The sequence below is a fragment of the Colletotrichum truncatum genome, assembly GCF_014235925.2.
Source record: "Colletotrichum truncatum strain CMES1059 chromosome Unknown Contig_0004, whole genome shotgun sequence".
NCBI lineage: Eukaryota > Fungi > Ascomycota > Sordariomycetes > Glomerellales > Glomerellaceae > Colletotrichum > Colletotrichum truncatum.
This window is the reverse complement of record NW_027222401.1, coordinates 651553-672401: the sequence shown is the minus strand read 5'-3', so window position 1 is coordinate 672401 and position 20849 is coordinate 651553. Positions and strand designations below refer to the sequence as shown.

Genomic DNA, 20849 nt, shown 5'->3' with positions numbered 1-20849 from the left:
ACGCAGAAAAGGGAGAGTACATGCTTTACAGCAACAAAGTAAAAGAAACTGGGTGCCGGTTTCCGGTCCTAAGTGGGCAAGTTGACTTCCGCTCTGATTCGGTTGGGGCGGATGTGGCCTTCGCCGAGCAGAGGCGGGACTGATCAGTATCTCTGCGGGACGGAAACCGTAGATTGTTGCACCCGTGTGGGCGTTGCACGGCACATGTTCTTAATGGCCATGATCAGTATAAGGATGTCAGGTCGTAGTTCGGATGCTATCGATGCTGCTCAGGTTCTCAGCTCGAGAAGGGGCCCCATCAGGCGAGCAGATATGACGGATGCGTTGCTGTTGCCTGCCAGTTTGACTGTCTTGGATGCTGCCTCTTGTGTTGTCGTCGTTTCTATCTGTCCTTGTCAGTAGTCTGGTGGAGCCTCCAACCAAATCCAGGAAAGCATAAGAGCGGCTGGTAAACAAATAGTGACTATAAAGAAAGTAGGCCGTTGGTTGATCCAAAGTCTGATTGATGACATATGTACACAGCGTTCTATCGCCTGTCCTTCAGCCTACATCTCCCTCTTCAACACAAAGCCCAAAGATTGTCCCCCGCATAGCACGACGAACCGTTTACGATGCCTGCTTGCCGCCCTCGGCCTTTGATGGGGGGACGAACGGCTTGCCCTCGAGGGTGTTGATGGCGACGTCGGCGTAGATCATGTGGGGGCGGAGCTCGACGGGGGTGACGCCGGGGCGCTGGTCGGGGACGGCCTTCTCCAATTTCTATAATGCTTGTCAGTTCTCTGTGCTTTGTATGCAAAGAATGACAAAATGTATCATGTCCAGCGCTTCTCGCCGTAAGAGACACAAGGTTGGGATCGCAATGCTGCCAAAGGAAAACAGGATGCCGTCACATACCAGGTTCTCAAAGACACACTTGTTGAGCTTCCACTCAGGCTGTCTGCATTGGTAGAGCTGGTGGTTGCGGTTCTCGAGGCAAGACCAGTGGGCGCGGAACTGCTCGAGGCAGTGGGTGTTGATGTCCTTCAGCCTGTATCAAAATAACATCCGTCAGCGTCTTTCCCATGCCATATGTCATCCACCAAGTCGTTCGTCGCAAATTGGTCCCAATTGAAGGTCCCAGCCACCACCGCGTCCATCCAAAACGGTTATTGAGATCACCTACACGCTGGAAGCACATCTCGTGACCCGGCGGCCCTCCTTCAAGCAGTCAAACTCGCCGCGGCCCGGGTTCTCGGTCTTGCACTGCATGAAGTCGTCATTGTAGTCGCGGCAGCGGGCGCCGATGAAGTAGGAAGCGGACAGCAGGGGCGCAGAGCTAGCACCGATCTCCTTGACCTTGGGGATGTCCTCGGGGAGGGGGGTCGTGTCGACCTGGAACTGCTGGTTGAATCTCCGGGAAGGTTAGCATCTTTGTCCTACGTGCATTCGCGATTTCTTTTTTCGGAGGGAGGGTTCGGGGGAACGGCCCAATTGGCTGTGAATGCCAGTGGACTCGATAAGAAAATAACGTACTGGGGCCGTCGGGAAGCCATGACTGCGGTTGTGGTGATGGAACTGCCGGCAGCGGGGTGGCAGAGGGAAGTCGTCGGGTCGGGTTTTGGTTCGCAATGCCTCTGGCAAGCTTTCCGAGCAATGGTTGCTGCGAATTGAGGTGAAGTCGATTTAGGAGTGCTCTGATTGGTTCGGTTGACCACGAGGCTGGAGTGGATCCTATTGTGGCGCGTTCGGTCTGAGCGAAGTGTGGCGCCCGGTGAAGGCTGCAGCTCCAGCCTGCGAGTACCAGCTCCGATTTATTATTTTCGCGTTGCTGTTGCTGGGACCTCCAAGGGTAGCTTGCTTGATCTTGCAGCCCTGCCCGACTGACACCCTTTACCGCGACGACTTGAAAGGATATTGCGACATCTTGCTTACTGGTATTTTCCAGAAGCAAGTTTTTTTCTGATACCCGCGAACCTTTCCTTTCATTGCGACAATGCACTGAGGCTCTCATCGTTTTCTTCCGCGATCCAACTTTGCGCATTCATCTTCGCCTTTTCCCGTACAATTTCCGCGACCGACCACAGTTCAGATTCTCCTCATACACTTGCCTTGCAATTGTCCGATTGATATCTCGCCATGAGCTTGTTCGGTGCACCAAAGCCCGCTGGGCAGACGGGTGGCCTCTTTGGCGGCTCTGCATTCGGAGGTAGCACATTGGGACAGTCAACACAGCCGCAGCAGCAGCAGCAGCAACAGCCGCAGCAGCAACAAGGCGGGCTTGGCTTGTTCGGCCAGACGCAAAATCAAGGAAGCACTTTCGGACAATCCTTTGCCCAGCCTCAGCAGCAGCAACAGCAACAACAGCAGCAGCAGCAGCAGCAGCAGCAACAGATGCCCAGCTTGTCGCAGTCGCAAGCGCAGCTCTCCAGTTCCCTTTGGCAACCCGGCAGAGAAACCCCTCGTGAGCTTTTGTCCGTTATGTCCTGTTGGGCATCTCACTGACATATTTTGTAGAAAACCAGAAGCCTATCCCGGAGCAAATGGCGCTCATCTTCGAGAAGTGGAACCCCACGAACCCCAATTGCGCTTTCAAGCACTACTTCTACAACAAGGTCGACGAGGCTTCCGTCCCCTTCTACAAGCCCGGTCCTCATGAGGACCCCAAAGAGTGGGAGGAGGCGCTGCAGAAGAAGCCCGCACCCGGCTTCATCCCGGTTCTCTGCACAGGTTTTAACGGCGTGGCTGCGCGTTTACAGACGCAAAAGAAGGTTGTTGGCGAGCTCAATGTTCGCCTGCATCAGATTAACGCCAGTCTCGATGCTATTTTGTCCCGACATGATCTTGAGACAAGCGTACGCGCCCTGGCCGCCCGTCGGAGGCACGTTGTGTTGAGGGAGAGGTGCCTTGCGCTCGCTGCGCGGGTACAGGTGCTGCGAAACCGTGGATACGCTTTGAGCGGCGACGAAGATGACTTGCGACTCAAGCTCGCCGAGCTGGAACGCAACGTCCAGGACCCCGCATTGGCGGCTAGGGAGGAGGAGCTCTGGAGTAGGCTGATTGTCTTGAGAGATTATGCGGACCAGTTGATGAAGGAGGCAAACAAGCCTGCTTTCGCGAGCGGTGAAGGCTTGAGTGAGGAGACGGAGCACAAGACCAAGAAGGTAAGTCTTGTACGGTTGTGTTTGGGTGTGTTTGTTGCTGACTATTGTGGCAGGTCTTGGAGGACTACGAGAAGCAGATCCAGCACCTCAAGAAGGAGGTTGAGTCGATCACTAAAGATTTTGAACAGTGGGAGAAGGAGCGCAACCCGCGGTAAGGGACAGGACTGGGTACTAGTGGACATGTTTTAATAGAGAACCGGCGCGGGCGGAACGCTTTTTCATGCGGGAATGGATGATACGTGACGATAGCTCAACGTCGTCGATCAGCATAAAATATGTGAGAGCACGTGAAGACGCAGCAAGACAGCCTTGGTCAAAAGTCGTGATGTTTTGTTACCCTGATTCCGATGTGATCTATAACCATAGCCCATCCAACCAGCCCTTTGTACATTGTACATATGATATTCTACAACAGGGGTATTTGTCCCTATACACGTCACCCAACCGGATGACGGCCCGCAGCCCTTCCATGGCTCCGGTGTTGTCTGCTTAAGAGACTGAAGCAGTTTCCTGCATTCGCGATGATTATACTGAGCAATCCATGGGACTCAGAAAATTGTCATTGGCGGCCAATGGCTGTTTACAGGAAGTTGGAGACGGCGTCAACGGCAAAGGGGGCTGTGGACGAGAAGATCAGTAACGGCTCAACCAACCACTTTATGTGTTACAAAAGTGTGGAATGTATCTACTTACAGAAGTAAAGAAGGACAGCAGAGACGAGGACCTGCTGGACGCTGAAGCTGGCCTCGGACTCCATCTGCTTGATCTCCTCCTCGGAGAGCTGGGGGGGCGCGACTGCAATGTGTGGTCAGCTCATTGCTCCAGGACATATGCAATGCAGAAGAAAAGTACGTACATCCTCCGAACATCTTGGCGGTAGATTAAAGTATTGACGGGGGTTGGTTGACGGTGCGGGAGGGCGGATCAAAGAGGTTGCAGCTCGTGATACTCTTTTTTTTGGTTTGCGCGTTTGGTCGGTTGCCAGGTTCAGCGATGATGTCGTCGCAAAAATTTAGATAGCTCCAGTTGAACGGGGCCGGGAGCTGACAAGGTACGTACATCGGGCCCACCTTTTCGCCGCTGTGCTTAGCAAATCCCAACCGCTCACAACGCACTCGGCGCTGGCCACCGAGCACTCGGCTGCTCATCCGTCGCCCTGATGCCAGTAGCCACCACCATGGAATACACTGGAGACAGCCCCTGTCACCAAATGGCCCATCTAATTGGTCAAATGGTCTGATTCTGGGGCCCCATCCCGGACCGAGTATAGCCCGCCGCAAACTTGTTGGCTGTGCTGGGGGCTCCAAAGAAGGGGGTTTGATGGCTGGGGAACTGGAGCTGGTTCTTATCGCCCCCCGTTAGCGCTTATCAGCGGGCCTTTGATAAGATGTTTCTCACGCAATTCAACCCGCAAACAACCGAAGGGTGTGGCAGAGGAAGTTGCAGTAGCGCTCGATTTCCAAGGGACAGCATCCCTGGAGTTACCTTAATAGTATATGTACGGGTACGAAACACCTTGATAAGATGGAAAATGAAGGGAGAGACAAAAAAAAAATAGTTGATGTCCTTCTTCTCACCGACTTCTTCATAACAAACCTACGCCTTCGCCCATTGACTGCTGCGGCTCCTCAGCTCTTAACACCTTTTTTGTTCATGTCTCAGAAGTTTATTGTCCGCCTTTGTGTCATTCAATCAAGTTAAGAAGCGCGCCGTTGCTCTGGGCCCGTACCCGAGTCGTAGTCTCGGTTCTCATAGTGGCGACAAGGGTTGTTGGACTTTTGAGCGGTAACGATATCGGTCTCGGTCCCTGATCCGAGCACGCATTTCAAGACACCAGCGCGCGACGACTCGAGGATTTCTTGAGAAACTTTTTCCCTTCTCTCTCTTTTTCTTCTTTTTTTTCTTTACTTACACTTTTCTTCCCTCAAGAGAGCTGTCTGTCCCTGCAATTCACGCGGAGATTCTCTAAATTCCTCCTTGGAGATAACCGCTTTCTTGTCGCCACATAGTCATGGCATCATTGAGATTGCCCCTCGCCCGCCAGCTTCGGCTGGTGGCCCCGCGGTCGAGGGTCGTCGGTCGCCAGACGGCTGCTTCTTCGTGGGTTTGCAACTCATGCGTTTCTAGCATGGCTCCTTCTTCGCGTGTTCCGCGAGTGAGGACCTTTTCCGCCATTTCTTCTTACGCTCAGGCTACAAGTTTGAGGGGAAGCTCTGTTGATGCCTCCCTTGAGCCGCTTCAGAGGCCAGAGTCGTTCATCCCTCGTCACATTGGTCCCGATGTGAGCGACGCCGAGGCGATGCTCAAAGCTCTCGACCCTCCGGCAAAGTCAATTGACGAATTCATCGCTCAAGTGCTCCCTCCGGATGTCTATTCCGAGAGGAAGACCTTCGCCTGGGACAATGAGGGCCCAATGGATGAGAGCAAGATTCTGGCCAAGGCGACAGCTTGGGCCAAGGCCAACGAGGCCGCACCGAAACCATTGATCGGCACTGGCTACAACCCCAGTGTTACTCCCAGAGTTATTCAGACAAACGTGCTCGAGAGCCCTGCGTGGTACACCAGCTACACCCCCTACCAGCCCGAAATCAGCCAGGGCCGTCTAGAGTCCCTTCTTAACTACCAGACCATGGTCTCTGATCTGACGGGTCTGCCCATTTCCAACGCCAGTCTTCTGGACGAGGGCACGGCCGCCGCCGAGGCGATGACTCTGTCCATGAACGCGCTTTCCAGCTCCCGCGCAAAGAGACCCGGCAAGACTTTTGTCGTCTCTCACCTCGTTCACCCCCAGTCTATCTCGGTTCTGAAGAGCAGAGCCGAGGGCTTCGGCATCAAGGTCGAGATTTTTGATGTCAACAGTGCTGACACCCAGGACAAGATCAAGGCCTTGGGACAGGACTTGGTTGGTGTCATGGTTCAGTACCCTGACACGAAGGGCAAGGTCGAGGACTTCAAGGGCCTTGCCGAGCTCGTCCACTCTCAGGGCGCGCTCCTCAGCGCTGCCACCGATCTCCTTGCTCTGACGGTGCTCACCCCTCCCGGCGAGTGGGGTGCCGACATTGCTTTCGGAAGCGCTCAGCGCTTCGGTGTGCCCCTTGGCTTCGGCGGTCCCCACGCCGCCTTCTTCGCCGTCAAGGAGGCCCATAAGCGCCGCATGCCCGGTCGTCTGGTCGGTGTCTCCAAGGACCGGACCGGTCGCCGAGCCCTGAGACTGGCACTCCAGACTCGCGAGCAGCACATTCGCCGTGAGAAGGCCACTAGCAACGTCTGCACTGCTCAGGCTCTCCTTGCGAACATGGCTGCACTCTTTGCCGTCTACCACGGTCCTAGCGGTCTCAGGGAGATCGCATCGAGACTTGTGCGTCTTGCTCGTGGTGTTCAGGCTGTTGCTGAGGCCGTCGGCTTGGAGACCGAGCAAAGCGGAGCTAGCCCCGATGGCAAGGTTCTCTTTGACACCGTTGTTATCAAGGCCGGCGACCGCGCCCAGAAGCTCCTTGAGGAGGGAAAGAACGCTGGCCTGGGTTTCCGTGATTACGGAAACGGTGATGTTGGCATCAGTGTCAACGAGCACGTCAACGAGGAGGTCTTCAACTCCATCGCCGCTGTTCTCGGAAAGGTTACCGGTACCCAGGCGACGGATGTTGCAAGCAAGTCTTACGCTGCTCTCACCGAGAGCATTACCGACCTGCTCCCTGAATCCCTGCGTCGTCAGTCTGAGTATCTCACCCACCCCGTCTTCAACACCCACCACAGCGAGACCGAGATGCTCCGCTACATCCACCACCTGCAATCCAAGGACTTGTCCCTCGTTCATTCCATGATTCCCCTGGGTTCTTGCACCATGAAGTTGAACAGTGCCACTGAGATGGCCCTCATCTCTCTGCCCGGCTTCTCCACGATTCACCCCCACACTCCCGCCAGCGAGCTCAAGGGCTACACTGCCTTGATCGAGAGCTTGTCTGAGCAGTTGAAGGGCATCACCGCTATGGACGCCGTTTCTCTGCAGCCCAACTCTGGTGCTCAGGGTGAGTTCGCTGGTCTGCGCGCCATCCGCAAGTACCTCGAGGAGAAGCCTGGCGGCGAGAAGCGTGACATCTGCTTGATTCCTGTTTCCGCCCACGGCACCAACCCCGCTTCTGCTGCCATGGCTGGCATGCGCGTCGTGCCCATCAAGTGCGACCCTACCACCGGAAACCTGGTCCTTGAGGATCTCGAGGCCAAGTGCAAGCAGTACGCCGACCAGCTCGGCGCCTTCATGGTCACATACCCCAGCACCTACGGTGTCTACGAGCCCGGTGTCAAGAAGGCCTGTGAGCTCGTCCACAAGTACGGTGGTCAGGTTTACATGGACGGTGCCAACATGAACGCCCAGATTGGCATCTGCTCCCCTGGTGAGATTGGCGCTGACGTGTGCCATCTTAACCTCCACAAGACCTTCTGTATCCCTCACGGTGGTGGTGGCCCCGGTGTTGGCCCCATCTGCGTCAAGGAGCACCTCGCCCCTCACCTTCCGGCTCGTGCCGCCGATGCTGAGCAAGCCATGGTCTCCAGCGCTCCCTATGGTAGTGCCGGTATCCTGCCCATCAGCTGGGCTTACAACGCGCTCATGGGCAACGACGGACTGCGTCTCGCCACCAAGACCGCCATCCTGAACGCCAACTACATCCTCTCCCGCCTTAAGCCCCACTACAAGATTCTCTACACCAACGAGAATGGCCGTTGCGCACACGAGTTCATTCTCGACGCCCGCCCCTTCAAGGAGACTGCCGGCGTCGAGGCCATTGACATCGCCAAGCGTCTGCAAGATTACGGTTTCCACGCCCCGACCATGAGCTTCCCCGTCGCCAACACTCTCATGATCGAGCCGACTGAGAGTGAGAGCAAGGAGGAGCTTGACCGCTTCATCGACACCCTCATCAGCATCCGTCAGGAGATTCGTGAGGTCGAGGAGGGCAAGCAGCCCAGGGAGGGCAACGTGCTCAAGCTGGCACCTCATCCCCAGCACGATGTCATTCTTGGTGACGGCGAGGGCAAGTGGGACCGTCCTTACTCCCGTGAGAAGGCTGCCTACCCCCTGCCCTTCCTCAAGGAGAAGAAGTTCTGGCCCAGTGTGGCTCGCGTTGACGACAGTAAGTCTTTTCCCCCTCTCCTTGTAATTGAAAAGAAGAGAAAGTAACTAACGTTAAATAGCATACGGTGACACCAACCTCTTCTGCACGTGCCCTCCTGTCGAGGACACGACGCAAAACTAGAGCAATGATTTTGCATCTCTTTATCAAAACATGATACCAGCGGGAATATAGAGACCAAATCGGGGTTTTATATCATGACTGCATGACGACCGGAAAAAGGACGGGCAACAGGGCCCTGATCGACTAATTCAACATTCGACGGGCAACCTGGAAATGCCATCTGTCTTAGGGTTACAATATTGTTATTTCTCTACACTAGCATGTCTTTTTTTTTTTCAACATTTTCCATCTCGTCTTAGCAAGCGGGGACACGACTTTCTTCGATTTCAACAGGGGAAACACATACTACATAACCAGGGGGGGAGGGAGGTTTTATAAAGGCCGGAGATATGGACCTATCGGGAGTTCAATGTCACGCGTACTGGTGGGAGAAAAGGGATTATTTGCATTATTGGCTGTGTTGCATTCGGTAGACTGGCAATTATCAAGCCGGGAAAAATAAACCGTTTAGTTCAAGGACTTTATGCCGTGAAGATAGATAAGACGCGGCTCTGTTGACCTGCTAAGAGCGACGTTGCAGAAATCTGGCCCTACAGTTTGACCCTTCCTTCACAAGTAAACGTGCCTTTGCGCATGACATGTATCACTGACGGTATCACCAGAGCACCCCCATATGGGTAGAGAAGCAAACATATGCTCATCATATTACACAATCGGAATGGTCAAGCGACTCTGGTCAGCCCAGCGTTTCTGCTTCGCGGGTACAATAGAGGACGACTTCAGATCATAGTCAAAGGTATTTAACAACACACTGAGCAGTTGATGTATTTCAGTTCGACCCTTCGACGTTACATATCAACCATTGTTCAATACTTACAAAGGAGAAGAAAAAAAGACTAAGCACTAGAATGAAGAAGAGATAGCTGGATGAGAAAGTTTGGGAAGAAAAGGTCGTGGGAATTTCGTCCTGAACTTGTTGAATTGAGTGAGAGCAAAGTCCCGCTTCTACTCCACCCATAAACTGTCCGACCAATAATAATATCTTACTGATATCACCGTGCTCCGGTCCCGCTGTCCCACACCAATCCCGTAGTCTCCACGTTAACCGGCCTACCAAGTGTGTTGCATTGTCTTCCTCCTATGGTTGCAGGATAATGTAAAACCCTCTTTGCCAAGTAACTATGCCCGTGCTTCCGCAGCCTATGGGAAGGATATTTCCAGCGCCCAAGAATATTTCTGGACCAGTTACATCGCGATTCCATAAAACAGTACGGGCCACTACGTTCAACATGCCGCTAACACATAGTACCGGTGAATCCACACGGCCCGCACCCTCGACAGGCCACTAGCAGGGATGAGGCGCAGATCTGGCAACGGGAATCTCAGACAGGGTGTAATCGAATGCAAAATGTGCCGCATCATCTAAGCTCGAGGCGCTGTTAACGAGCAGAGGACGAGATACGGAGTGTCCCATGCCAGCTTCAAGTTCGCTGTCTTCGGCTTTCGGACAACTGCCTCAGCCCGAGAACATTACCCCACGCGTGCCATCAACTGTAGAGTTGAAGCCAACATGCTTATAAAAAGAGAAAGAAGCACCTTCTGAATGCTGATAACAAATTGTTGTCTTCTAAGCTGTGTACTCCAATACATACGCCCCCCCCAACATGGATTCTACGACTGGAACACTTTTGGAACGCGTATTACGCCCTCTTCCAGCCGTTGCTCTCCTCGCTTCGTTGGTATGTTCAACTGAACTCTTCACCCGCGGTATGATGCCGACTTCAACGCCTACTGATATACATGCTGGGTTAGTGTGCCATATACATCCTCGGTAGAGCCCTGTACAACGTCTTCTTCCACCCCTTGCGGAATTTTCCTGGACCCAAGACTTGGGCTGCGAGCCGAATCCCCTATAGCCTCTCCCAGATTGGCGGAAAGCCTCATGAAGATATCCTTGACTTGCACAACAAATACGGACCCATCGTCAGAATCGCCGAAAACGAGCTGTCATTCATCCATGCCGAGGCATGGAAGGACAACAACGGTCATCGCAAGGGTGGAAGACCTGAGAACTCCAAGGAGCCCTTATCGGTTATTGGCAATGAGCACAACTTGTTCGGCGCTAATCTTGAGGACCATACCCGGATGCGCCGCGTTCTCTCCCATGGATTTTCAATGCAGGCTATGCTCGATCAACAGCCTCTCATCTCCACCCACGTCGACCTTCTTATCCAACGGTTACACCAGTATTGCGAAGGAGGCGCCCGGCCTGTGAATATGGTCACATGGTACAACTGGGTTACATTCGATGTGATTAGTGACTTGGCCTGGGGTGAGCCTTTGGGATGTCTGGCGAAAGAATATGACCACCCGTGGATAGCGGCGTTGGGACACACCGTCAAGGCTCAAATGTATCTCGGCCTTGCCAAGCGGTTCCCCCCCTTTACTGCCGTGCTAAAATGGATGATCCCGAAGGAATTGACTCGGATGGAAAACGACAACTTCGCGTTGGCCGCTTCTAATGTGGAAAAGAGGATTGCGTTGGGAGAGTCTCGCCCAGATTTCATGGAATCAATGATACGACAGAAGGGCGACAGGGTAAGCTCTCGAACACCACACACCTTGGACACGCTTTGGACGTATACTGATATTTCTTTTTTTTTCTTTTTCTTGGAAAAGGAGATCATGAAGCATGAGATGGTCAGCAACGCTTTCCTGCTAATGCTCGGCGGCTCTGAGACGTCTGCGACCGCCCTGTCGGCAGTTACGTACTTATTGACTTTGCATCCAGAAGTATTGTCCAAGCTCACCAAAGAGGTCTTTGGTGCTTTCCAGTCCGAAGAAGAAATCTGCATCCAGACTGTCCAGAAGCTCCCGTACATGCTGGCTGTTTTGGACGAGACTCTCCGCCTGCACCCGCCTCTTCCCCACACTTCACCCCGTGTCGTGCACAAATGGGGAGATACTTTTTGCGGATACTTCATAAAAGAAGGTGTAAGTTTCAGTCTTTGAAAAATGGCTGTAATCTGTCAGCAATCGAGAAGCAATCTCTAACTCGTTTGGCCTTCTTTTTACAGACCATCGTCAGCATCCCCCAATGGGCAATGTATCACAGTGCTCAGAACTTTACACTCCCCGAGTCATTCATCCCAGAGCGTTGGCTTGGGGACCTTCGGTTCGCCAATGACCAAAGGGAAGCCAGAAAGCCGTTTTCGTTTGGGCCGAGGAACTGCATCGGGATGAAGTAAGTCTAAAGTAGCAACACTGGGTAGACTTTCGGGGATTAAGGTATGCTAACGGAGATGGAAATTATTAGCCTCGCATATACCGAGATGAGAGTCATCCTCGCTAGGATCATCTGGAATTTTGAAATGAAGTTAGCTGATGACAGCCGAAACTGGACTGAGTCCCAAAAGGCTTGGGTTGTTTGGGAGAAGCCGGCGCTCAATGTCTACTTGACACCTCGCAACCAGCGTTAGTCTAAGATTACGACATAACTGAGTCAACCAAAAGTTCATACAAAACATTATTTTATAAGTTGGTGATTGATACGTATGCATGTTATGTTCGCAAGGATTTGTGAACACAAATTCCCGCCACACATATTATATGTTACCATTGTGATATATTGAACAGTGGAACCATGCTTCTATTTGCACCCTCTGAAAACTCCCTTAAGACCAAAACCAGTAACCCAGAAATCTAAATGTGTTGATAACAGTGCAACTCCTATTTTGTCTATTCTCTACCCTACGCATTCGCCTTTTTCACCTCCAAGTCGTAAATCTTGGTTCTTTTTAGTTAACAAGCGAGGCATGCAAGGTCAGTCCACGGCAGTCCCCCGGTGATGCCAGTGGCAACGTCGGCGATGTTCTTGAGCTTGCTGTCGCCGCAGAAAGATCCGTAGAAGACGTCCGCGGCGCAGGTGGCGGACCACTTGACGTAGGCCTGTAGTCCGGTGGAGTTCTCGTCGCCTGTCGTGTAGTGCCTCATGAGCACGGTGCCCGTCGTGGGGTACTTGTAGGTGTGGTACTTGAATTAGTACCTGGGCTGGCAGGGGCCGCCGGTCAGGCACTGTCCGTTGTAGTGGCCTGTCTTGATGGTATTGCTTTGGGCTACGACCGGCGCGACGGCGTCCGTGAGGACCATGGCGAGCTGCTTCGCCCAGTTGGGAAGGGTGAAGAGGCAGTCAAACTTGGTCTCACAGTCGCTGCCGATCTTGTAGGACTGTTCCTTGCACTGGAAATCCTCGAGGGCGTCGTTAATGTTGCCGAAGGCCACCTGGGGGTCCCAGGCTGCCCGTCCTTGGTCGTGCCCTGCACCCTGACGGTGACCTGATCCTTGGACATGGTGAACTTGGAGTCGGCGACTTGCTTCTTCATTGGGTCCTCCTTCACTGGGTCATTGTCCGCGTTGTGCTTAGACGGGTGGTCGCAGATGTACGCAGATACGCACTTGGTCCCGTCGCCGAGGTTGAAGGCGTGCTTGGCGTGCTTGGCGTGCTCGCCCCAGCACCTGAAATGGTGCTCCTCGAACTCATACTCGGCGATGCCAGCATTTTGCTTGGACTCAGCCCAGTCTTTAGTGTCTGGATCGATCCAGATCCCGAAGACGCCGTTGTTGGGGAATGTGACCGACACGCCGAGTTTCTCCAGGGATATGAGCCGCCCCAGGGCACCTCAGCGATCATCTCAGGCTGAACCGGGGCATCGTTGCCTCCCTTGGGGTTACGTCCCCAGGGAAATTACGCGACTTGTCTAGAAGAAGAGTGGCCATTTGCTCCGTTGCCACAACTGGCGAGGATGATTTCGTCGTTCTCGCGGTATTCTTGGGGGAGAATAGCCGCCGTGGCTCTATGCCCCGCGAGGAGACGGAAGCTCAAAGTGGCGAAGGATCTTATGGTGAATTAGTAGTGAAAGAACAAAGCTAAATGAAATGTAGGTAAGATTCTGTATTGAAATCGGTTGCTGGTCTTGTCATGTCATGAACTTGGATGTATCTTCTGTTCCGTATATGTTCCTTACATAGCTTCTCGATGTTCGTCTCCAAGCTTGTTTTTTGATGATGGACTGCGGATTCTTGCGCCTCGAATAATAACCACCTCGAAGATGTTGCTCCGCCGCATGGAACAGAAAGTCAAAAGCCCCTAGGGCTGAAAGACACGGTTAGTTAACCGAAAAGAGGGGATGCTTCCAGGGGGCGTTCACCTCACAACAGATGCTATACCTAGCATACAGGCTTCGCCGGCCCTGTCGATGCAACAGGAGAGGCCATTAGGACTCACGACGCGGGTGCCAGCTGGCACAGGCGGGGGTTGGCAACGGGTATGTGATTGCCAAGACGGCTGCGCATCCAGTTGGGTATATATGCCAATCAGGCTGTTGATCTGCCCAATGCGTCCCTCAACTTCGAGGTGCACCCAAATGCACCCCCTCGCATTTTGACTGAAGCTCGTCTGCGGTAAATACCTAGGCGGTCTCAAGCGAGCGAATTCTGTATGTTCGCTCATCCGGAAACCATTTCCACACGCTTCTCTGTTGATTTTGAGTGTTCTATTTGAACCAAGCCCTAGAGAACATGGGGGGTGAGATTGAGTGTTACCCGTTAATTCAGAAGACCATTACTCTTGAACACTGCCCGGCCTCAGCCGCAGCTCACTTCACTCAAGATCTGATCGGAGAGATGGGATTTGCCGCTTACATTGATTTCATCACTTGTGTGAATGTTGTTCATTAGATGACGAGAAAGTAACAGTATATGTTAGGAAATCTTCTATACACTTTATTTAAATAGTTAATTGGTTTCGTAATAAAACTTATTTCTTCCTAATATAATCGAGAGATAAATGACCTAAGTCTTATAGACTTAACCTATGTGTGCGGACCTATTACGTTATCTTGACCTGCCCTTATTAGAGATGACAGACTCAACCGACGCAAACACTGAAGCGGGGCTGGGGAACTTAGCATGCGGGCCGGCGGCGATTGAACAGCAAACACAACCACATCCACAGCTCACATAAACGCCTCTCTGATCAGAGGCTTCAAGGCTTTTGGTCGGAGTGTGTAGAGAATGTCCCTGACACTGTGAGGATTTGTCGCGGTTTGTTGTGTAGCATTTTTTCCTCCTTCTGATCAAGGATTATTCACGTGAACAGAGTAAAATCAAAAATTTACGAATCGAATCAATTGAGTGCTGTGTCTGCCATTCTGGCACTCTGATCAAAATCTATGAGGTGTGGGCGTTAGTGTTGATGTCTAAAAGTAAAATTGAAAAGTGCCCCATTATATTCTTACCCAGGATCCCTAATCAGAAACCACACAAGGGTGCCAATGCCTCTTCAACACATACATTACAACTACCTACTTCCTTAGACTTTTATAGAAAGGGGAGGAGGAATGCAATTGTCTTTTTTGTCACAAATAATTACCGTTGATAACTATATCAGGTTTCTCCTAAGAGGTTAGAAGTCTATAGTTATCCGCCTAGTAAAATCCTTCAGCAGTTAACATATTAGTAGGAGGCCTAATATGGCCTATACGTAAATCCATTCAGCTTAAATAGGTTTCCTAGGCTAGCGAGAGTCTCTATGACCCACCAGCAAAAGCAATGCTTCTTGATTGGTGGCCTCTTGTTTGGTTCTGGAGTAAAGTTCATAGTGCGCAAACTGGGATGCGGGATATTGTCATTCGAAAGACACGGCGTGAGCCCCAACCCCCGCTACATTGTGACAATATAACTCATAAACATACAGCTCATTACTAGGGAGACTAAAGACGCGGTCACTGTTACAATCGAAACTAGGCTTTTCAATACTTTGAGTCGAACCTGTTTAAGATGTGAAAGGAAGTCTCAGCATAGAGGTTGTAACATAACTATACTGCAAACCCAATCACTGAGTTTAGTACCCAGTTGAAACCGAGAAAGTAATCGGGGGCCTTCAAATCCACTGCCACAAACAAAAACCAACTATTCTTAGCTGAGACCACTTTATGAGACCTCTGAAGAGAATAGCCAAACAATATCGAGGCAGTGCCGTGCATCTCCGCACATCATTTCCACGCCCGATTATGATTTATCCGATAATGATTTATCGGCAGTAGTCGCTTCTGCCGCCACCGCCGTCGACGCAGTTGCCGCAGTAGACGTTCCAGCGGATCCATCCATCGCTGCCGCAATGGAACAGGGAGTTTTTATCGTAAGGGCTCTGGACGGGGAGGTTGACTCTCTTGAGCTCGTTGTCGATCTCGGACTGATATTTGCCTATTTTTTCATGGTTAGTAGACGGCGCAAATATGAGGAGGGGGTGGCTTGCCGATGTTCAACAGGTTGTAACCACAGTAGTTGAGGCCCTCAGTGCAGGCTCTAGCCTCAACCATGGTGGAAAGGGCGCCGGCAAGAGCGACGAGAACAGTACTAGCCTTCATTGTCACAGTAGTGATGCAAAAGACAGGAAGTTGAAGTGAGCTGTTGTAGAGCTGTGCTGCTGGGAACAACTTCTCGAACTTGGCTGAGCAGATGCTCAATATGTATAGTTCTTGCTCACATCACCGGTCTGTGTACTACTCCTACTTCTCCCATGGCATTGATCCACACTCCTCAACCATCTCAAGATGTTCTCCATATTGCCCTAGGCTCCTAAGCCCATTCATTACGGAGAAGTAGCTTGCAAGTCGCCGATTACTGTGGATATTAGGTCCACTCGGCGGCGAGATGGGGATACGGAGTGGGCCCGGCCACCTTCAGAACCCTTCGAGGAAACATGTGACATGCACCTTAGAGTCTTTTTAGTGTTGAAAATTGGAGCTGAAGCTTAGACCCTTAAGTTGTAGCGAGGCGGTCAGTTCAGCTGTAGGGGAGCAGCGCATCGAGCAACCAGCTCCTGGCACGCTTAGCAGCTGAATCGGGCAGGTGCACAACGCAGCCACACATGGTCCACTTTAACCACACATACTCAATGTCAGCCATATATAGTACGTAAATTGTCTTTTAAACTCCGCTTACAGCATAATTCGGACTTGCTGTTCATGTCTCAAATAGCTACGGCGCTACGATAAGGTCTTTCTGGCATATGCAAAGGTTATACACGTTAAAGCTATAGGTTGCATTATTTTTTATGACCTTATGGAAAAGACTTGCCTTCACTTTCCGTTATTCACCTCCAGCCTATGTAAAAGTGGTCTGACCTCGGGGATTACAAGAAGAAAGCAATGTTCAAATGCTGCTGGCCCCATATTGGCAACCGTGTGCCTCATTGAGAAAGGGGCTAAAAACCGATATAATTCGTATTCACTCCCCACTTCAAATAGGCTAATTGTCTTGATGCTGCGGGGCCGAGAAGGAAAAATCTCCCGCTGAAGGTTGGGTACATTGATTAAACGGACGTAATCGAAGGCAACTTGAATTCATTTTTGCGATGCATGAGGTATGAGTATCCGTCCAAATGAGCCGGCAGTCCGTTAGGATCGCTTAGCAAACGGGCAGAACTGTGAGGTTAATCTAGTCTCGGACTTTGTTGAGCCAACATTTACTTTCTTCCTGGCACTTCGTTTAAGACCTGCCTCAAAGGGCATTTAATCCGTCAGGAAGTTCTGCCTGATTCATCCACCCGACATGAAGACGGCAGTGCATTTAGTCTCATCAGCCTTTATTAATCGGTGTATCACGGCGCTAGCAATATCTTCTCGAGTACGTATTACCTCCCTGAGCGTCGCTTGAATCATGCTCTCTGAATCTTATTTACGCCACCAGTAGTCTCAGTCAAGGGAAGAGCATTGTAATGAAAACTCTAAGAATTGCCTATGAACATGGTCAGTTAAAAAGAGAAATCATCCGCGCATCGTCGAATCTTTCCACGTGCATACATAAGTTCTTAACTTTCCCTTGGCGGTTTGTCTCTTGCAGCGCAAATTTCATCTCATTCACATTATTCATAGGCTCAGATGTTCTCGCTTTTTTGACGGTCCAGTATACCCTAACCAACGGTCTCTGGAAGAATAATCCCAAGGTGAATGGCTAGCACACATACAGGAATTATATTGATGTATACTATATTCAAACGGAAGAAATGCAGCAGTTAATATAAATAAGCAATCTCTCCCCCTCAAGAGGAGACCCTGGATATGGAACCTCCTGTTCGTAACATCTGTATTGGCTCCTGTCCATCCCAGCATTAAGTTGGTAGAGTCGAGGTCAACAAGAGTAACAATAGGCCACTCCTTATTCATTAAAAACAAACGACTTCGTATTACATTTCTAAAATTAAATTAACTAAGTCACTACTCCGCAGAAATTCTACGATTCCCCAATCTTACCAAACCTAGCATTATGCTGAACAAGCACGGCTTACGTGGTCCTAAAGTCGATGTCAATGGTTTGAACTCATGGGCTGTCTTATCGAAGAGCTCTGCAATTTATAGTCTCTCATTTATTGTAAATGGCTCGAACATTGATTGGACATGAACTCTGCATGTTACTAAGTCAGAGCATGAAAGTTAGGTAAGGTAGAGGTAAGTAGGATCCTTTGATGCATCATAAGAGGGTATACATGGAATACAACAAACGATCTTGAAATTGCCTCGTCTAGCAGAAATATAATATTTTATTCTTCTAGTCTACATGAGATTTAACTTTAGCCAAGTCGGGGGCTCTTAGTAAAGCTTCCGGACGAAGCAACAATAGAATTTCTATGTGAGACACAAGAAAGTAACTGCCTAGAGAACGACAAAAAACAAGTCAAAGGTGTGGTTTCAGTGTCTGGCCGTCACGTGAGGTTTGTTCTATATATCAACTTTCACAATGTTTTGGTTACAAAACCAGAGCTTCAAATGGTGCTCTGGTCTTGCGACAACCACTACCAAACACCAAGTGCGATGATGATTAGCTAGGCAGGTCACTCGTTTGAGATGAAACAAACGCCTGTTAGATGCTACAAGACCCTTGTTTCTAGAGTTTAAATTAAAACCGGCTGTTAATGTTATCTGCTGTTCACAAGCCCTCCTAGAGTAGGTCTATAGTGCTAGTCGCGGATAAACGTGAGAAATGTGTCGTGCGAACTAAATATCGATATATTTTGACCACAGATGAACACTCAAATTATGCTATCTATTGAAATAATCGTTACTGAAGTTACTTTTCAAGACTAACCTGGAAAGTATGAGACTGGACCATGCTGTATAGAAAGTTCAGAGTTGAATAATCAAAAATTCAGATTAATTAATATCAAATCAAACTTCACTTCGCGCTTTCCCCTCTCTTCACTCAACACATTGTTCTTGTGAATCTTGGAAAACCAAAAGATGACGTCTCAAAAAGCTTATGTTCCGTGCTTATAGTTACGGTGCTGCCCTGCTGCCCTGTTGGCTCACCCCAAGCAACAGTGCACAAATCTGGTCCTACATCTTAGCGTGTAAGGCGCATAGACTCATGTGTTATTGTGGCATAGACGACCTCGTAGTGTACCGAAAGAAGGATATAACAGAGCTCGTCAATCGTGTAGTCATCAGTTTCGCTAGAGGCGCTAGAACTCATGGTGTTGCCACGGAGCTGCTGTGTACGATAATGTTGAATGCATGGAGCCAAACACCGAGGATAAGGCTTCGTTGTCACTGAAATGGTATTAAGATCTTTGGCCGCTCATGTGTAGAGTAGAATTTAAATAGTCAGTGAACACCAGAAAAGAACCGTGAAAATTTGGAGGGTGCAGCCGCGTTCTCACTGGCTTTGGGTGGAATGTCTCGAGAGATTTTTCAGCAATGGACATGATTACCTCCATTCTGCCCCCAGTGCGAGTCCATAGCCGATGGGATAGCGGACTGGGTGGGGGAACGTCGCAAGGGAGGAGAAAGAAGTGTGAACTAATGACACAATGTCTCAAGGTATGTAAGAGACTAGCTATGAGGAGAATTAGTGAAGACTAGAGATCCATCAGTTATGTCTCATCTCACTGTTGCTGAGTGGATAGATTTTCTGAGGGGTGACTTTCAATGTGGCGATAAGCTTGATTCAAAACTTAAAAAACTTTACTAGCGAGTTTTGCAGGAATGACAGCAGATTACCACTTAGATTGTTGTTGATCTCGATACCACCGTAGCTTTCGTACTCTCCCTAAGAAATAATAACACTAAACTAGATCAATCGAAAATTATGCCTAGGTTTTTTCTTATAATATATATATCCTGCCCAGCTACTATTGTCTTGGTAAAAAAGCTGTGAGAGATTAATTCCCGGTCATCACACCTGCGAATATGAAAAGCAGTATCTCGTTTTTGACACTCCTGGTGAGATTCGGCGGAACTGTTGTTGTTCAGCCGCCTGGTGATGTTAATGGGCTGGCATCAATATGGTGCTACACGTATCTTTCGACCTATCTTGAGCCCATAACAACTGGGTCTACCAGTCCGTCTCCAACCAGCTTGTCTGTTAGCCCAAATCCTTCCGCCATTGGATCTACTTCGACGCTTTCAGTCCTTCGCACCCCTCCGACATCACTTCCAGGATCCACGACGGCTTCTGATACAACTACAATCTTGGGTTTCACTTCCTCTTCGGGTTATGTTACACCTTCGGGACTCAGTCCCTTTTCGTCGTCAGCTTTGCCATTAATTCCGAGCTCATCCCTCACGACAGAATTAGTCTCAACGCCTACTCCCAGTGCCCTAGTGGATCGGCAGATAATATTGTTTATACTCCCTGGCGGAGTCACTAAGCGGGATTTAAGGAAGAGAAATCTTGGAGGATTCTTCAAAAATGATATAGCTGCTGACCGACTGAGCTGTGATGCTGCTACCATCTTTAACCTGTCCCTAAGCCGGCTCCTTTACGCGGGGAATCCTATCCACTACACACCTGGTGATAACAACAAAGCCCTTCGCACTACCACTGTACCTTCAGTCAACGCTATAACCACTACGTTTGGGATTGTAGGAGGCACACTTCAATTTTTAAACTCTTCCCTACCTGGTGGACGAGCCAACTTCTGCCAAGACCCTCTAGGGCAAGTCTACATTACCTTTGCATCTACGCCAGTGGACTGTGCGCCCGTCCAAATTCTAGCCTATGGAGGTAAGATGGACTTGTCCCTATAATTGTCTGCTTACCCTGTGTTGACGTGTAATGATTTGGAACAGCCGAGCAATGCGTGAACGGACGAATCGTTGGCGCCATTGTGCCTACATTGTCAGTCACGCAAACAAGCCAGTCGTCGTTCAGCGCTGGTTCTCCGTCTAGTCTGGCCAGTAATTCTGTCAGCATACAGACATCACAGTCTTCTGAAGCACCTACCATACAACTTCCAGCTGGCTCGACAACTTTGACCTATTTTGCCAACCTAACCTCCACAAGCTCTGCCTCAACTTCGACTACAACCGCAATTGAAACCATGACTAAGTCTACAACTGCATCAACCACGATGTCCACAACTGAGTCCACAAACACGAATACAACGACAACTGAAACTACGACTGAGTTTACGACTACGATTGAATTTACCATCACGCCTACATCTATGACTACATCT

At 50.3% G+C, this 20849-nt stretch overlaps 8 protein-coding genes across 8 annotated transcripts; 4 read left to right on the top strand and 4 right to left on the bottom strand.

Moving 5' to 3' along the window:
* Nucleotides 1-606: 606 nt before the first annotated feature.
* On the bottom strand, nucleotides 607-1532 carry CTRU02_206980 (nadh-ubiquinone oxidoreductase 19 kda; the record flags this gene model as incomplete). The annotated part of the gene is made up of 4 exons (XM_036729406.1): nucleotides 607-759; nucleotides 895-1027; nucleotides 1163-1390; nucleotides 1513-1532. 4 exons carry the CDS (start codon nucleotides 1530-1532, stop codon nucleotides 607-609), a joined length of 534 nt encoding a protein of 177 aa, XP_036578913.1.
* A 583-nt stretch (nucleotides 1533-2115) lies between these two features.
* On the top strand, nucleotides 2116-3295 carry CTRU02_206979 (nucleoporin nup44; the record flags this gene model as incomplete). Its single annotated transcript, XM_036729407.1, has 3 exons — nucleotides 2116-2440; nucleotides 2494-3140; nucleotides 3194-3295. The coding sequence occupies 3 exons, from the start codon at nucleotides 2116-2118 to the stop codon at nucleotides 3293-3295; spliced, it is 1074 nt and encodes a 357-aa protein (XP_036578914.1).
* Nucleotides 3296-3720: 425 nt separating this feature from the next.
* On the bottom strand, nucleotides 3721-4009 carry CTRU02_206978 (uncharacterized protein; the record flags this gene model as incomplete). Its single annotated transcript, XM_036729408.1, has 3 exons — nucleotides 3721-3758; nucleotides 3834-3935; nucleotides 3997-4009. 3 exons carry the CDS (start codon nucleotides 4007-4009, stop codon nucleotides 3721-3723), a joined length of 153 nt encoding a protein of 50 aa, XP_036578915.1.
* Nucleotides 4010-5151: 1142 nt separating this feature from the next.
* On the top strand, nucleotides 5152-8392 carry CTRU02_206977 (glycine dehydrogenase; the record flags this gene model as incomplete). Its single annotated transcript, XM_036729409.2, has 2 exons — nucleotides 5152-8269; nucleotides 8331-8392. The coding sequence occupies 2 exons, from the start codon at nucleotides 5152-5154 to the stop codon at nucleotides 8390-8392; spliced, it is 3180 nt and encodes a 1059-aa protein (XP_036578916.2).
* Nucleotides 8393-9996: 1604 nt separating this feature from the next.
* Nucleotides 9997-11811, top strand: CTRU02_206976 (trichothecene c-15 hydroxylase; the record flags this gene model as incomplete). The annotated part of the gene is made up of 5 exons (XM_036729410.1): nucleotides 9997-10071; nucleotides 10145-10930; nucleotides 11012-11326; nucleotides 11410-11576; nucleotides 11649-11811. 5 exons carry the CDS (start codon nucleotides 9997-9999, stop codon nucleotides 11809-11811), a joined length of 1506 nt encoding a protein of 501 aa, XP_036578917.1.
* A 322-nt stretch (nucleotides 11812-12133) lies between these two features.
* CTRU02_206975 (uncharacterized protein) lies at nucleotides 12134-13108 on the bottom strand (the record flags this gene model as incomplete). Its single annotated transcript, XM_070204813.1, has 4 exons — nucleotides 12134-12364; nucleotides 12452-12613; nucleotides 12661-12981; nucleotides 13064-13108. 4 exons carry the CDS (start codon nucleotides 13106-13108, stop codon nucleotides 12134-12136), a joined length of 759 nt encoding a protein of 252 aa, XP_070061346.1.
* A 2314-nt stretch (nucleotides 13109-15422) lies between these two features.
* On the bottom strand, nucleotides 15423-15759 carry CTRU02_206974 (uncharacterized protein; the record flags this gene model as incomplete). The annotated part of the gene is made up of 2 exons (XM_070204812.1): nucleotides 15423-15595; nucleotides 15648-15759. The coding sequence occupies 2 exons, from the start codon at nucleotides 15757-15759 to the stop codon at nucleotides 15423-15425; spliced, it is 285 nt and encodes a 94-aa protein (XP_070061345.1).
* A 3819-nt stretch (nucleotides 15760-19578) lies between these two features.
* Nucleotides 19579-20418, top strand: CTRU02_206973 (uncharacterized protein; the record flags this gene model as incomplete). The annotated part of the gene is made up of 1 exon (XM_036729413.1): nucleotides 19579-20418. One exon carries the CDS (start codon nucleotides 19579-19581, stop codon nucleotides 20416-20418), a length of 840 nt encoding a protein of 279 aa, XP_036578920.1.
* Nucleotides 20419-20849: the final 431 nt, after the last annotated feature.